At 42.9% G+C, this 17,890-nt stretch overlaps 1 protein-coding gene across 6 annotated transcripts in view; it reads left to right on the top strand.

Annotated features, from left to right (window-relative positions):
- NUBPL (NUBP iron-sulfur cluster assembly factor, mitochondrial) overlaps positions 1–17,890 on the top strand; it is a 152,634-nt gene that overhangs the window by 93,336 nt on the left and 41,408 nt on the right. The window contains exon 11 of one of the 6 annotated variants that reach the window (XM_075151699.1): positions 15,774–16,924. The exons of the other annotated variants lie outside the window; for them this stretch is intronic. Coding sequence (XP_075007800.1) covers positions 15,774–15,854 — 81 coding nt within the window. The 3' untranslated portion in view covers positions 15,855–16,924. Of the gene's footprint in view, positions 1–15,773; positions 16,925–17,890 lie in introns of those variants that run through there. 6 annotated transcript variants of the gene reach the window in all.

The raw sequence follows: 17,890 nt of genomic DNA, 5'->3' as shown, positions 1-17,890 counted from the left end.
CACACTCCCCACTTCCTCCTGCAGGATAATAGGACCCAATGGCTATTTTGGAGAGTTACTTTTTAAAACAAGTGTTAAAAGGCTGGGAAAATGTGCCTCGTAAGCATCTAGGCTTTGAAAACTTAGCCTAATGAACCCACATTTAGTTGTGAGTGCCAGCACGACTGGCATCTCTTTTCTAATGCCTTAATATCCTAAGCTTTTAGAAAGCCTGTGAATCTGTGGCTTGTTTGCACTTTTTTATAAATGTGTGTTTTACAAATGCATTTCTTATTAACACAGACCCTGCTACTTCACTTTTGGCTTAATTTCTCTACAGTGTAAGTAAAACTCTTTTTGTAAAGCAGTGTTCCTTGACTGTTAGTAACGCATCTGGAAAGTTACTCCTCTAGAGAAAGAAATGACAGGGCTGTTTGAGGCTGAATGCCTTCTTCCCTGTTGGATTAATATAGGAAATTGTAATCGCTGTCTTGGTGAACGTTGTTGATTTTGTTACCCTGATGGGAAATACATTTTCACTAATACAAAATGAAACTGCTGATAAAATGCCTTTTAATTATTAAGAGCTTGTAGCTCATGAACATTGAAAACAGTACACGCTAGAGTAATTTATTTAAAATATTCCTATTTTTACGCTTTTTAAGTATGTTTTTGAGAAAGTAGTAGTAATAGACATTTGGACAAACTCTGCTGTTGAAATGGATTGCTTTCCACTGGCTGAAAAGGTCTGCCATTTTCACAAAAAAAATATGACTCAGACAAGTGAAGTATTATTATTCACCATAGTGCCTGGGTACAGAATCCTGTGTATGAATCTGCAGTAGCAGGTGACAGGAGGGAAGAGGGATGACGTACCAGTATTTGCCTGGAATGACCTCATGCCAGGAAGCAATAGGAATTTGTCTGGCACAGCAAAAATACAAGCAGAATTACATTTTTAGAGAAAGGAGGTGGGTGAGGGCAAAGCAGGGGATGTCTTACTAGCTTGTAAATGTGACTGGCATGTGAAAGGCAGTAAAGCATTTATACTGTCAGCAATAAAACTGGGAATGTATCTGTCCCACTTCTGCCAGAAACGTGCAGTCAGGGAATATGTGACCTGGGGTGCCTGGCACCCCGGGGACGTGTTGATCCTGCTGCTGCAGAAATATGGCAGGACAGACTCACCAGACCTCTGCAGATCATCAGAGTCCTCATTTATGACACTATTTCTGCATCTTAGGGAAGCTGTTGAAAAATGTATTTACAAGTGAATAGTTGAAGACTGTTGCCACAGAGCACTACTTGAGAAACGGGACGTCTCAGTTCTTGGTCTGTTTTACACCAGGTAACGTGCTGTCCCAGGGCGGTTGTTTACCAAAGTTAGCATTTTAGCTGTCTTTACCACAGGAGCTGGAGTTGAATACAGTAGCAAGCTATATAACCACTGCAGAGTACTTTTCCTGACACTTGAGTGATACCAACAACCAAGGAGTCATTTTGAATACCTTACTGAATTACTGTACCAGAGCTTAACGTAGAGTAACCTGAAGTTTCATCCTATTCCAGTCATTTTTTTTCTGTACAAAGTGTTTCACGTTTCCTTTTCCAGCACTTTACTACTGTTGGTGGGTCAGATAAGGATAAAAACAGGGGCCCCTAGAGGGAATTTCATGCTTTGAAGTGAGCTTATATAATTTTCTTCAAAACAAAATGATGGACGATAGGGTGGTTCTTTATTTTCTGTTTCGTTTTCAGGAACTACAGTCACCATAAGATAAGATACCAATTGGACATAATTTTGGATAAGTCAGATTGGAACTCTTCTAACCAGGCACTAATGGTATCTTGAGAATACAAACACACAAGCGACATGAAGCTCTGTGTTTTTTGCAGATGAATGTCTTTATTTAACCTTATCTTCGTTGGCTTGGGAATGATAATGAACCGTGGCAGATACAATGCAAAGGACATTTGAGAAGCACATGAGTTAATTGTCACAGTTAAGGATCGTGAAAACATGATCCTGTTGAACCCCGGTTTCTGATGCAGCATGCACGTGCGCTGGCACTGGAGGAGCCCGCCGCGTTCACGTAGTGCCGCAGAGGTTTCCGCTTCCTGGGTGAGCTCCCAACCCGTTCTGTGCTTTGCTATTGAGAAAAGTCGCACCCTAAAGGGTGAGGGTGTTGAATCTTTAGACTGTACGTTCGCGTGCCCCTAACACGGGAAGCGACTCACCGAGATGTTTATTCTTCACATTGCGATCTGCTCTCCCCAGGCAAATGGGGATCTATTTACTCCGTAATGTATCAGTGCTTCTTATCCGACTGCACAGTGTCGCTGCCGGGGCTGGCACGGGTCAGTGCTTGTTAGTAGCTGGCACTTGGTTTGGAGAGGGATGGTTGCTGTGTGCAACACTTGGGAACCAGGTTCTTCAACTGCACCTGGCGGCACCCGGCCGTTGTTGTGGGCTGGGATCATCGCTTTAGTTACTTGCCGTTTGAGTAATGCTGCCTGTTTGTAGGCAACGTGTGGCCCTGCAACTCTGAAGTGTTTCCATTCACGAGGTAAAATCCTGCACCGAGCATGACCCTCTAGCCATGACACCGTAGCCTCCTAACTCCGTCGCTGTGGGGAGAGCTCTGCCTGGCGCTGGGAGAGCGTGGCAGAGCCGTCCCTCTCCTCTTTGCCTCGAAGGACTTACTAGGGCCTGTTGGGACACAGGGATGACCGAGGGCCGATAAAATGGTATGTGGAAATAGCCGTCCATGTTATGTTTGAACACGAAACTAGTGAGGAAGGAAACTTGGAGGAAAGCTGGAACCTCTCTACTGTTTCTCTGTCCTTTTCACAAGGAAGACTCCTCTTTTGCAGCGCTGTAAATTAGCAGTTTTAAGTCACGTGGCTTTGATAAACTGTATTTTTACTATTTGTGTTATTGTAATCATAAAAAGATACGTGGGCTTTCTGTGCGCATTTCATCCATACTTACGTTGCATATTATTCTTCAATTAGGTTGAATATGTCCCGATATGTTTGCATCGCTATATTCTGGTTGCCTGTTAACAGATTGATCGCTGATTATTTTAGTAGTATTACTTACTGCAACACTTTTAAAAATAGATAATTATTTCCCCCTGTACATATTATGAAAACGCCCCGTTGTGCTTTCATGCATGCAGTACCTCTCTTGCTTTCCATTGGGGCTCAACTGCAAAAATAGGAGAAGAAACACATATTTGGTTTCTTTTTAACTAATTGTTGTATGTTTTGAACAATCTTTTACTTATTCTAACATGTGCTTGTCAAGCAATACTTACAGCAAAATGCGAAGACATTTCTAACTAATACGCTTTTATTGTTCCCCAGGTTCTTTTGAGAATGTGTTATTTATAATCTTTAAAAAGAACTGTTTTCTTTACAAGAAATGGCAGTGTTTAATATGTTCAACTAAAACAAAACTCAGAAAACCGTTTATGATACAGTTTTATAGTTTCTGATGGGGCATATGAAATGCGTATTTTCTATAACCTGTGTTCTCTAGCTTAGTGCTACTGAAATATAAAATAATAGAGCCTGGCATTCGTGGAGAAGAAGCGGTCAACATAAAATGCAAAGAGGATGATTTGTTGTTTGCGTTGTAGCATAAAGCAGGTAAGAAGTTGCCTGCATCAAAGCCAAGCTCTTAAGAGTAGTGATCTCTGCAAGCGAGAAATATTTTGACTTCTAATCCCTAGTTGTAAATAAGAATTCATTTCCCTCCTGTGGTGTGTTGTGGAGAACCGGATCACTGTCTCTCCGTAGAAGGCTGGTTGACTGCTTGACAAGGCTGGCAGCAGTGAAGTTTCCTAGCAATGAACGCCTCACTCTTCAAGAGGATTATTGCATTTTGATTAAGATCAATTTATTGGCATTACTGTACGCAAACAATTTGATTCAACCCTTGAAATTGCTGAATGTTGACCTCCAGGGATTTTGTCCTATAAGACATCTGAGACTTTAATTTGGCAGGTGATCCAAAAATCATTGACTGACCTCCAATCCGAGGCGCACAGCTCTGCTTACGCGTGGAGGAGGCGTGCGTTGCAGAAGTTGCACTGATTGATCATCTCTCCCAGGAAACCTCTGCCTGGCTCACTCCAAGCCTTGCTTCCCCTGAGGGAGTTTTGAGCATTTGTGCTCTTTTAACGAGCTACATTGGAAGATACTCTTGTGAAGCAGCGATTCCACAAGAGCAGAAATACTGTCAAAGCTAATTCATCCTGGAGCTTGTATTAACTGCTCATTACCAGTGTTTGTCATTATGTTTTCTTCAGCTGTTGTTTTGGTGTAAGCAATGTCAAGTGATCTGACAACAGCAGAAAATCACACTGCTTTCAGAGGGTTAGATGCAGTTTAAGTGTATTTCTAGCAGTTAGCAATCATCTGCAGACTAGCGTCTCTTTCTGGGGGGCTCCCGTTCTGCAAACCGACCCAGATTTCAGCCTAACGGTGCTGTTTGCTGTGGCACCAACGCTGCTGTGTCAGTTGTGCGGTGCTGTTGGCTTGCCCAGCTCCACGCAAAGCAAGCGTGGGGTAGTGCTGCTCTGCTTCGGGCCCCCAGCAGCGTGCTGGCCCGTCGCAGTCTGGTGCTGTGATTCTGAGAGCCGTCCTGCTAAAGGGACGCTCATATGGACTGCAAGGCATTTTGTAAATGTTGGTGTTTGTATATACATCCTGGACCAACCCCCTTTCATTATTTAAAAAAAAAACCAACCCAAAACAAACCCCAAATATCCCTGGTTCTTACTTTCTTCTGCTTTCTTTAAATGACTCGGTTATTCAACGGAGAACATTGAGCTAGGTCTTAGGTATAGGTTCTAAATAGCAGGAGGCTTTGGAGCCGGTAGCAACATTTGGGTGAAGACTTTCAGAGTGCACCAGTCCAAGCAGTATAGTCATTTGAGGTAGATTCCATTAATTTAGTTCTTTACCAGAAAATACCCTTTTTTCTTGGCTTTATCTTCATGACAGATACCAAGAAACTTACGTTCCTTGATAATTTCATATTTAATGCCTACCCATACAATATGTTAAAAGAAGCTTTTTTCAAGACATTTATTTATTCTTCTAAAATATATATACATTTTTCTTTACATTTTCAAAACAGAATTGGTAGTAGTAGGCTTTGATTTTCAAACCGGAATGAATTGCAACTTATTTTGTAAGGATTTTTATTCCAAATTTTAGTATATTGTATACCAGGCCATTGTAAAAATTACTTCTGCAGTTCCTATTATGTGCGTGAATTTGAAATGCTATGACAAAAATAAATAGGTGTGCAATTGCTTCATATCTTTTTCTAAGTGATATAATGACAGGATATATACCACACATAATTGCTTCTAAATCCAACTAATTGATTGTGACTATGTTTTTGTAATGTTCTCTTGTAAAAGCATACAATTTCTATTTCAGGATATGCTGCAATTTACATTATTTTGACCCAGCTTATGCTAATATTGAGATTTCAAAAAAGAAAAGGGAGCAATCCTCCTCCCCCTTTTTAAAGCACAGTTGGTGTGGCTAGGGAGATACCGCAGTATGTACTGAAGGAGAGATCTGCCTTGCAACCTCTGTGCTTTTTGTGCAGTTTTGGGATGCCCTGATCAGATGCCCCGGAGTCTTCCCCCGAGATCTACAAAACAAATAGATTTGTCACAAATGTTAACAGCCGAGGCAGGGAAACTTGGTAGATGTCTCATCTGAGAAATCCGCTCTGTTAGATTGCTAAAATAAAATACAAGGAGATGGCATAGATCACAGCTTGGATTAGGCAGCTGTCACCAGGAAGAGGAAAATTGGGCTTTAGTCCAATTTTGTAATGTTAAAAAAATACACAGAAGGAGTGGAATTATCTCAGTCTCTGATTCAACTACATTAAATACAGTTTGTAAAAAGATCCCATTTTCCTTTACATCCTGAGTAAGTGATGCCTGCATACCTAGAAGGTATAATATTTCTACAGAAAATACCCACGTACTCAAATTTGGCATACAAAGGAATCCCTGCTCCAGGGAACAAACAGGTCTGAACTAACCGAATGCCTGTGAAGAGATGTAAGCCTGTCTCTAGGAAGGGATGCAAACCGTGCTACCAAAACTATTTGGAAGCTTTTTCAGTCCAAATTCCTCTGTGCCTATAATTTCAGCATACATAAAACAATAAGACATTTGTGTAGCTACTTTTATACAAGGACACAGTACTTGGTACCTTTATTTATATATTGTGCCTAGTAATACACCACCTAAACCCTGGGTGCTTTCGTGTTTACTTTGCATACAGACCTGACTGTAAACATCCATGCTGAATGCCTGCGCTTGGGCATTGCTGGTGTCGCTGCCTGCGCCCGCGTGCCGTGCAGGTTCCTGCTGAGCCTCACGCTCCTCTTTGGTAACCCTGAGTTGGTTTTGGGGAACAAAATGTACTTCCGAAAGAGAGACCTGCTTCAGCTCCTATGCTAGAATAACCAGATGAAGGCCCTACCTCAACATTTTTGAAGAATTCAATTTTCCTATTCCTTTTCTTTCTCCTCACTACCATAACTCTTGCTGTTATGCCAGAGATAGTAAAAGAAGAAAAAAGTTTGTGACTTAATATTGCTTTCACGGAACAATTAAAATACTTTATCTATTAAAGTGGTATTATTTATATGGATTCAGCTGTCTAGATATGACTCATGTAAGGATGGAAATGCATTTTTATAGAATAGAGGGCTGCCAAAAAATTGGTTTGGAAAATGGTGAGTGGAAATCACTTCTGAAGAGGAAGGGTCATCTTGAGTGTGTATGAACAAGTACTGCCAGATATTCTTTAAGAGCAGTAGGTTCTATTCACTTCTATTTCAAAGTTGCTTGGCGTGGCCTTAGTCTAGTATTTTCCCTATGCAAACAAACATCTAAAAATGCTGCTGCTTATGCTCATGAGCATAAACACCTTCAACAACATATTGAAAGTGACTTCTATATCTGGTTGCCTTGTAATTTATTAATAAGCATATGCTGTTTAATAAATGATTATTTTTTGTAAAAAGCATTACGAATTTATATTTGAGATTTTTCTTCTTCTTTTTAGAGAAGTGAGAAAATAGTTTGGAGTTTGATTTTTTTTCTTTTTGTATCTGCTGAAGATATCTGTATTTTCTATCAAGATACCAGGTAGCGCACAAAAGGGAAAACTGCAAAGGTCAAGGAAAACGTCTTGACAGTGAAATGTTGAACAGGGAACCCACCCCTGGAAGGTCACTGTTGACTGTGAATAATTTAAAGAAGCAAAACCAGTACTCAGTTTTGCTTTATGATTGTGCATTAGAATGGTGGCCTTAGCCTGCAACAGTCCAGTCATCCAGATTTTTTCTGATGGCTGTTACTGATCTTGTTTTTCTTTTTCCGTATTGAGATGTGGTTAGTTAAAGCTTATGTTTTTACCACTTGGATTTGTATTTCAAGGTTACTTCCTTGTGGCTTGGAGCTTTGATGAGTTGTAGTTGTAACCTCTCTGTTTCCAGTATGCTTTTATGCATGATACACCTCCTTATATGCATGGCATACCTACTAAAGAAATTATAATTATCAAGCTGGCACAGTGTATATGGCCTGTCGAGGCATCTGGACATTTGCTGAGTATCGATTTTTCCGCACAATGTGAATTAATGGAAAATTTCAAATCCTGAAGTCTCTTCTCTGACCTATTGCTTTAAATAGCATCGCGGAGGGAGCGTTATCAAAATAGGGATCCGAGTGATTGACGAGGGAGCCGACCGTGTGAGTGCTTGGTGTATTTGCACAAGTTGGGACAATTAAAGCTAAGCAAGAAATGAGAAGTGACAGGCAAGTGTAAGGCAGTGTTTTATCCAGCTTGAAACCAGATGACTTCAGACACCGAAAGGTTCCTCTCCTGTGGCAGCTTTCAGACAGCCCTCACAGACTTCAGCTGGCACCCGCTGATGCTGTGAAGAGAGAATTCAGTCATCGCTGGCCTTCTCTGGCTTTATTTCCAGGGGAGAAAGAGGTCGGAGTGGCTAAAATAAAGTCAGTATAAGGTCTCAAAGAAGTTAATATTTTAAAACACGTGTTTTACATTTCTCGATGTGACCCCCAGTTCTAGGCAAACAAAAGTGAAGGTGAGAACAGAAAGTCGAGAGCTAATATTGACTCGGAGTGATCCCAAGTTCAGTACTGCCAAAACTGAATTTGCAAACCATCAGGCTGCGTAAAACTCATGATCTGCTTAGGGAGAACTAAAAAATCAGCCAGCCAACCAACCAACAAAACCTTTTCATTTGCCTGCGGTTTTTGAGACTCTATTTGAGACTGTATTCACAGGTTTCTGCAACTGTGGAGACCAGAACCTTACTATTTTGTGTTAATGAAAGTCAACATCGTAAACGTCCAGAGCTGCAGTATAAGGAGAAAAAAATTAGGGGTATTTTAATGCGATTGTGAAAGTTGGCAAAATTGCAGGTTGTGGAGATACAGGGCAAAACCCCACTGCTGTTAAATTATTGCTGAGGTGCTGACAGAAGGGATTAGCTTTCTGCAGCCCTATTTTAGTGCAGCTGCTGTGGCCATTGGATGAATAAGGTTGTAAACAGGGCTAATCAATGGAAGAGGAAATCCTGTGGCAGCAAACAGACGGTGGCTGCAATGTGACAAACTATAAGTATTAAGTGAATGAAGGTCTCGGACGAATGACTCTTTGAAGGAGCTCACCTGTCTCCTGAATTAGATGGACCAGAGTGAAAAAGTGAGGGACTTTGCTGGATGCAAACATGCTCATCCCCTGAGAGGTTAGACAAACAGAGGCAGTAGCCCTCCTGGCATACCGCAGGCTGTGCGCTGACGTTTGCAGGAGGCCCCAGCCCGCCTGCGGGCGCGGGCGCTGCGGGGGGGGCAGGTGCTGGCTGGGTGGTGGTTCCCAGCGCTGCGCCTGGCTTCCTGCTGGCGCTGGAGTGAAACGGCTGGTGAGCGCTCTGCAATAACCTAGTCGCTCTGATTTCTGCTCCTTGCTACCAGGCGGATCGCTATGTGTAACACTGAGACTGAAATAAGCTGTGTCCCTGCTGCGTAAGAGACCAGCGCAGCTGGTTGGGAACCTTCTGGAAAAATAGTGTTTCATCAATAAGTGGTGACTGAATAGAACCAAGTCTTCACATGTTCATTTCCATTTCTCTTCCCTCCCTCTCTCTAGCTCCTGTCCTCTCCTCCTCCCTACCTTCTTATCCCTTTTGTTCCTCCAGTTACCGGTGCTGCAGTCTTCCCGTGCCTACAGCATCTTAGTCCAAGTTCTGCTTCTTGCTAGACTGGCATCAGGTGTTCAGAGATCCAGGAAGTAACACCTGTCCTGAGACCTAGGAGTTACTCTACATGGCTTACACACCACCTCTATGTCTACCTTTTTTTCTTTTTTGTCTGTGTAATTAAACTTTTTTTTAATTGAAAATATTTACAAACAGGCTCCCTGCCTTTGTTTTCCCACTCCGGGGCCCTGCTTCTGCTGGGCTTGTAAATATTTTAAATTTTAAAAAAATTAAATTTGATTATATATCAAAAAATTCTGCTGGGCTTTTTACCCTCTCTTAGAATCCTTCATCTTGACAGTGCTCCTGGTGTCCTCAGATTCAGGCATTGTCTCAAATGTGCGTAAGCAACCTGAGAGGTGAAGGTGTGACTGGTCCATATGAATTTACTTTTTTGACTTTTGTTCAGGGCTTTTCTTCATACATAATGCTTTCCTATTTGTACTTCCTCTCGCTTTCTTCTTCCTTGGTCTGATGAAAGTGCCAGCAGAAAGAGCTCCTCAGTAACAACAGCCTTTGTGTGTGGTGAAGGGCAGAGAGGAGAGATGTTCCCATCCAGGATAGAGGGAGAGATGAAAAGAAGGACACACAAGGAAGCAGATTCACAGCATGAGCATTAATAACCGGTGTCTACTAAACATGTAAAGGTTGGTGTTTTGGCCGAGTAAAACGTCTTGATCACAGTTGCCAAGTCAGTCAGCATGTTTTCTATACAAATTTAGAGGTATGGCTCAAAATTGCTGCTTGTGGCAAGTGACGGCTCTTAAAGCTCACCACCAGCTTCCTGTACTGTTCATACGTATGGAGATGTCCCTTCCCCCCGAGAGCCCAGGGTGACTGACTGCTCACACAGTAGGAAAGCACCAGTGTTTCAAACGTCCAGCCGGTTTCCGTTTCCATTAGGCTTTGGTGCACCTACTTTTGACCATACTTGTGACCTATCCCCAGCCCCTGGGTACTCCTCAGTCACCATATCCCCAGGGTTTCTGGAGATTTTGTAACTATTTAATAGATTGTGAGATAATGGATCTTTGAAATACTGATGATCAGTGAGCGAAAGTTGTTTTGGGAGCTCAGAGAACCACTTGCTCTGTGCCTGTGAGGAGCAGTGCTGCTCCCCTCCTCAGCTCCCTCACAGGTTGCATCTGGGATAATCGGCCTGCGGTGCTTTCCAGCAGCTCCACAGCTGCTGAAGGCAGTCACCCGGAGCCGCACAGGGCGAGGAGAAAGAAGGTACGGCTGTAACGACTTCGGGGCTGATGTGGGTGTTGGGAGACTGGGTTGTGATCCTCCCAGCGGTGGTGGAAAGAGAAGCGGTGACGGAGAGAATCATCTCTTTGCCCCAGTGTCCTTTAATAACCCATAATCCGCTTTGGAAGCTTACTTCTGTATGCTAATAGAATGGAATTGCATTTCTGAAAAGTGCCGATGTCAGTGCAGTATGCAGACTTTTATACAGACCTTTATAGTGCAAAAAAAAGAAGTTCACAGCCTGTTTTAGTTTAGTAATCACTGCTGTTAATTAATAAGTCTTTGTTATCTCTAAATTGAAGTAATACTGTGAGCTACTCGTGCCTGCTGCTTAGCTTTACTTAATTGTCCAGACATTTGACTCAGCAATGACTAACCTGGATGCCAAGCCCATATGCTAATGCGTTCCCCTGCTCTGAGGGGACTGTTAGTTAGCAGGCTGCCGTTTAATGCCGAACACGTGGGAACTGCTGTGTAGTGTGAATATGCTGGCCCAGCAGACTTGTTTCAGTGCCAAAACGCTTCACAATCAGACATAATTTTTCAGTGTCACATTCCCTTCCAGGGAACTCTCCTGATATGTACAGTCCTTTCTTTTCTTCTCTCCCTCTCGGAGATCCAGGACGTAAAACCTGCCCTGAGAGTTGGGACTGCTTTACACGGCTTGCACACCGCCTCCCTTCCCTTCCAATGCCGAGGTGGAAATGGCCATGAGAGCATTTAGTTGCCACTTTTCCCCTTTTCCCTTTAGCTTCACAATGGCCTCTGAACCTGTATTTCAGAGGATTATACCAGGAGCTATTTTAAAATATAGGTAAAGCAAGATGAAAAAGAAATGAAAAAAAACCCCAATTCCTTAGTGGGAGCTGATGGTATCACTTGGCATGCCAACAGGGCGATGCCGTGAGCGATACCCCTCACACAGAATACGGCGCCCTACCCCAGTGACCCATGATTCGCGGTGGGGTGTAACCAAGGAGACTCATTCAGCCTGAGCAAGAACCACCCTGCACATGCTGCTTTCTCAAGCTGTAACAGCAATGCACCGGGAGGCTGCCCCTGCTTGCGGCAGTGCTCTGTGGCAGTTGTGATTGAACAACAATATAAGCAATATGAAGTTTGCAGGTGGAGAGAGTGGAGTTGCAGGTGGAGATGAGCTGGGAGAGCTGGAAAAAACTGATCAAGCCCTCAACGCCAAAAATTTGCCTTTGGGTTGGAAACAGAACCTTCAGGATAAACTCAACATACTATGTTGCAGTACTGCTGTAGAACTGAAGAAACCCAAAACTTGTCCAGCCTCTCCAACTCCACCAATTGGTGTAATGAAAGATGTTACCTCTACCTTTAAACTTCACAGGCATTGCAGTATCCCTTCTAAAGGGATTAACAACAATTAAAAGTTGTGGGCCAACTTTACTGAAAGGAATGGTACTTCCTAGCATCACTGGTTCACTGGCACAACGGACTGGATCCAGTCTGTCACGGTCCTTCGAACCCCCTCAGGTGGGAGGACAGAAGCAGCTGTATCTCCCACCACGGTGTCACAGAAGCTCCACAGATTAGAAACACCAAATTAATGTATTCTCTAGGTACTTGTCTGGGCTCTCGTCCCTCTCAGCACAGCTCGTTCTTCAGGCTGCAGTGGGCAGTTCAAGGGTAACAGCAGACTCCCCAGGGTCTTTGGTTATTGTTGGGCAAATCCAGCTCTAGATCTTTATAAAAAGCGAAGAGTGAACAAATATGAAATAATAAAGTGAAAGGTGAGAACAGGGCATTGGTTGTATTGAATCATACCATCGATCATCACCTTTGCTCTCTTTTGTCTATTCTGTTTTTATGGACAGTATTATTAGCGCTCTCTCTCTCTCTATATGTTCCTATAGCATTGCACTGACCCATGGCTTCACTTACCTTTTTAAGGGGCTCTACTGCAGTGAAGGTGGCAGGAGCTTTCCGTCTCTTCGGTATTTGTACCCATTTTTATTTTGTTCCTCGCTTGCTGAGGATGGAGCAGTACCCACTGTAGGTGCTGTGCTCTGATCAGGCAGAATGAGGTCTGTCGAAAGAAAAAAAAAAGGGGACATTTCTTTCCTTCCTGGGGGGCTCAGCAACATTTCGCAGCTTGGGCTTCAGTAAGACAGTGAATGGGACTTGGTATTTTAAAACTAAGCAGAGTGCATAGTCCTTTCACAGTCCATGGTATCATGGATGACTGCACATTGTGCTCTGAGCAGTTTATTAGTCTGACGTTTCACTTGCTTTCACATTTTTGAATGGAGATTACTGCATCCCCAACAGGCTAGGGAAGCCCCAGAAACAGGCTTAGTATTACGTCGGAAACTTTTGGACAGACCTTTTTCTTTTGAAAAATGCCTATTCATTGAAACCGAGTTGTGCAGGGGACATTGATTTTGGGTTTGATTTTTTTTTTTGCACTTGCTTTTTGCTGTAGATTATACTATTATATGACCCTAATTTTAATTGGTACGAAATGAAATGCAGAATTAAAAAAAAAAAAGGAAAAATGAAATGTTTTGATTTACTGGATTTTTAATGCTGTTTTGTGGGAAATTCCAATTTTTCGGTCCACTCTGGAGTGAAACAATCTTTGCAACATCAGCAGTTCATGCGAGAGGTATTTTGAAATTTGACCAGCAGATCAGCGCTGCTCGTCCTTCTCTTTCCAGTTGGCTGTGCTGTGCAACTCCTGCTGTGGTCAGTGGTGTGACCTGTTAGGAACCATTAGAAAGGTTGTCTAAGTATCAGCCTGAAGAAAAGAGTGCGGCAGCAGCAAGCAACTTCTGCTGAGGGCAGGCAGAAAGGATGCCTGGCTAATGGAAGGAAAATGGAGGAGCCTCGCTGGCTGCCGTCCTGGCTTTGGAAAGTCTGAGGGGAGTTTCAGTAACTTTATTTATTATTTGCATGGTAGTAGTCTTTGCATGGTAGTAGTCTGCAGAAAGGAGAGGAGACAAAGAGAGTCCCTAGGAAAAGAAAGCAGAGAGGGGAAAGGAAAAAAAAAGAAGGAAAAGAGATCAAGTTTTTACAACAAAAAGGTAGCAAAATTACTGAAAACTTCGTAAGAGAAAGAAAAGGGAAAAAAAATTCTGAGCAAGTGAAGGTGAAGGAGCAACAGGTGCCTCAGTGCTGCCTTAAACCTGCTGACAGAAGAGGCAGGATGGCTGTGATTGAGAGGCTACAGAAACTGCAATTATAGAGAAAAGTGGGGAAAAAAAGGAAGGATGAAAATCAAATGAGGACAAAACCAAAGAACATGGTGATTCCTAGAACAGATTCCCCTCCTAGTAATTTGTGGAAACGAACAGTGGTTCTGGGTACGAGGTGCCATTTTCTGTGTACTGAGGGAGCGGTAAGCGCCCTGACTTTTGGTGCATTTTCCTGTCCACCTCAGTGTCTTGAGAGGCATGGTATTGCCCTGAAGTCTGGTAACAGGAACAGGCTATGCCATGAAGTTCCATCAGTTTTAATTTATCTGGCCACCATGGATGTCACGGGGCAGGAGTATCATTACTCTTTAATTATATGATTAGTTAATAGGGTTTCCTATTAAACACCATGTAACTACGTGGAGATTACCATGTAATTACCTTTAGTAGATCCAAAACTAATTAGCATATAACCTGTATTCTTGCCTTGTGGTTCAGAAGGCTATAATCTTGTAATGATATGGTACTCACTGTGGTGTTAGCCTGCCACTACACGCTAATTTCCATGTAGTTAAACGCACAGTAGTTTTCATACAAGTAGTATTTGTGCCCTGTTACCAGTTGTCCTATAAACTTGTGCCCCTGTTGGCTTTGACAATGACTTAAACCAATTACGTTTTCAAATTGCCTTTGTGAAGTGCTTTTGTTATACCCCTTGCTTGCTGCTGCGCTGTAAACTCAGCTGGGTGTGAACTGTAAAAACAATCATGAAATAGGCGACTTGATGAGCTTCGTTCATTTGCTTCATGGCACCAAATCTAGTGCAAAATGTACGCGCCCATATCCCTGACGTTTACTGTTCATTTGTGGAAAGCAATGACTTCTGGGTAGCAAATGCTGCAGGAAATGCACCAGTTCAGTAATCATAATAAAATTATGTGTACTTCAAAGATAAGCATCCCTCTCCAAGTTTTAGTGGAGGTAAATTCTTTCTGTGCGTTGCTTCTCTTTAAAATTGAGCTGAAATATTGGTGAGCAAAGCTAGCTTGCTTGATAAACAGAGGCTAGGTTATATCTTTTAGTAGATGAATAAAAATATTTTTAAAATATTTGCTCTATGTTTTTATATAAAAGCAAATTAACTGTGTTTATTCTGCAGTGTATTCTTTGCTATTCAGTTTCTAATAAAGGGCTCCATCGTACCGCTCAGCTGGGATAAGACAGGAAAAATGACCACTATAAATATAGTTGTGTTGATTTTTCTGGGTTGGGTTTTTTCCCTCTTTTTCCTTCATTTTGCCCACTGCTGTTGCCTTTGCAGTGGTTTTCCCTGGCAGAATAGAAATACAAATAATTTTCCCTGGGCAAAAAGGAGTTGAGCAAACCTAAATTGTACATAGCAGTACTTGGTCTGTGTAAGACACAAAATTTCGCATCCTAGGGGCTATAAACCTGTGTCACTTTATACAGGAATGGTGCGAGCTACAACTGTTCCTCCTTCAGCTTTGAGACTTACCCAGTAATTTGCCATTAAAATGAATAGTGTTTTTCAGGGATTGCCTCTTAGCTACAATAATAATTTCTGCACTGATAATTTTTACTGTGCCTAGTGTGTGATTTCAGAAGCTAATGCCAGTTATTAGGGTGTCAGTGTGTACCTTGTCAGTGGCGTTTTGCAATAGCTCTCCACCCCATCAGTCTTCCTGACGGTGCCTCTAAAGACTGTTTGGTCAATCAGACAACAGCAACATTTTCGTTGGATCATTTAAAATATTAAAAAGAGGAGGAAAATATTCAAATTAGTCATGTGGGGGGTTGTCCTTGCTATTTTTACTTTATGTATTATTTGCAGGCAGGAGTTTGGATGTAACCACAACAAAGGGATGCCCCAGATCCCAGAAGTTTTATGTGTGTCCACCAGCAGGACTTCCATGACTCCCAACATAATGCGGCATGAAATCATTCTCAGACAGGACACAGCGTAAACAAACTTCTCAAACTCCCATCATGGAGCAGTTTCAAATGTTACGGTTTTTTATCAGGATCTTTCTCATCAGAGATCCCTGGAGCCCTGCAGGGAGAAGAAAGGGATTGCCATGGCCCCGAGGAGCCAGCCGGGGTGAAATACAGGCAAGAGCGGGCACATGGGAGCAGACCACAGCATCAGTGATAGACTTGCCCACCAGGGCCTGTGCAGGCACCCCCGGGGCCACGCGGGCTGATGTCGGGCCGGTGCTCACGGGTGGCCCAGAGGAGCTGCCTGCCGCGAACGGCGCGGCCGCCTGCGGTCAGACCTGCAGGGAAGCGGCGTCGAGCCGTGATGTCTGCAGGCAGGCAGCCGGCCTGAGTGTGAGGTATGTGGGTCTTGCGGCATACCAATCTCTCGTTACACCCACGCACGCACACGCTCTCCTAGGTGACAGTATTTGAAGTGGTGAATAATTACAAATAGGTGATTTGCTGCCTGCACCTGTGCCTGGGCTTTTGCCACGCTGCCGAGTCTTCTGCCCATCTTCACCTCCTGGTCTAGCCCCTCTCCAGCTGAACTCAGGCTCTCACCTGGTTCACGTCTATCTGCCCAAAGTCCAGCTACCCAACATCTACCCTCCTGCGATGCTCCCCATACGGTTTACAGTTTTTCTTGAACCTAGGGTAACCTCAAATGTATAAATCCAGTCTACAAAATTGCTCTATTGTTCCCTGCCTTTGCTCAGAGGGTCTGCTAAGCCCAAGGACAGGGGCACCTGGAAGACATTGGTATTTTGAGAGTGGTGGGTTAGCGGTGCTAGCAAGGTGGGCTGCTTGTGCTTTGGGTCTGGTTTATTCCCCTGTTGCCCAAACGGCCCGTGCCCTGTTAGCGTTCTGTCACCCGTGGGTGCAATAAATGCACTTCACACTCCCACCTTCAGGCAGCCTGTGAAAATACTCAATAGGAGCAGACCCGGGCAGAGACCCGCAGATCGCTGCAGATCCCACTACCCACTCTCTGTATCTTTCATTTTGACAGTGACATTCTGCTGGTTTTGAGTGTGTAGGTTTTTTCCCAGCCAGTTCTGTACCCGTCTTCAAATAGTTTCATCTAGACTGTATTTCCCTAGCCTGTTTGTGAAAGGGAATGTCGTGCGAGACAATGTCAAAAGCCTTAATAAGTCAAGATACATGACATGCACTTACTCTTTTCTATCTGCTATGTCTGCTTCTTTGTCAGAGACGGAAATTGCAATAGTTTGACATGACTTGTTCTTGGCAAATCCATTACTGGCTTTTACTCATCTCTCCTTCTCTCTCTCTTTTTTTCGTCGAAGTTCTTTGAAGTAGTTTGTTTATTTGCTCCCAGTATTTTTCCTGACTACTATAAAAGGGTTTTCGCTTCTGAAACCTTCTCTGATTTTTTTAATATTTACATCAGTTAGCTTAATAAAATGCATTACCTCTCCCTATTAACCCTTTCTGGTGTATATCTCTACACTATCTGAGCTACAAAACTCTGCTGATACTACAGTATTTACACAGAAATTTCCTAGCCCCTCCATTCACCTCTTTTAAATAAGGGCATAACATTGCTTTTTTTTTTTCCTTTTCCTGGACCTCATCAGTCACTACCCCTGAGCTCCGAGAGATAAGTGCTAATGCTCCTGACACTGTCTCACCTACTTCTTCAAATATCCCGTGATGAAATCAGCCTGGCCAGGTGAACTGAAAACATCCAGCTACTCTCTAGTGTCGTCTTCCCTCTTCTAGGCAGATATATTAACCCATGTGTTGTTGGTACTGCTAGTGTTAGCAAACTGACTACAGCTAAAGGAATTTGATGCTTTGATCTCTTTCAGATCTTGTACTGCCAGCTTTCTTCCTCTATGAGCAGCAAAACAACTCTTTTCTTGGTCTTCTTTTTACTAATAGCCTATTTATAGAAATATAGTCTTGTTGCCATGGATGTTTCTTCCTAATTGTATCTCATTCAGTCCTTTTCTGATTTTGCCCCTGCCTTGGTTTTATGGCCATTCTTCTGTGACCATACTTACGCTTTCAAGTATGTTTCCTTCTTGTGTTGAGGGCAATGAAGAGCTTATGATACAGACAGATGAGGAGATGAGCACCACCTTGTACTTAAGTATTCTGAATATTCAATAAATACATGAGATGCATAAATATAAAA

This window comes from Calonectris borealis, chromosome 5 (assembly GCF_964195595.1).
Source record: "Calonectris borealis chromosome 5, bCalBor7.hap1.2, whole genome shotgun sequence".
NCBI lineage: Eukaryota > Metazoa > Chordata > Aves > Procellariiformes > Procellariidae > Calonectris > Calonectris borealis.
Note: the sequence above shows the minus strand (reverse complement) of the source record. Positions and strands in the feature narration are given on the sequence as shown.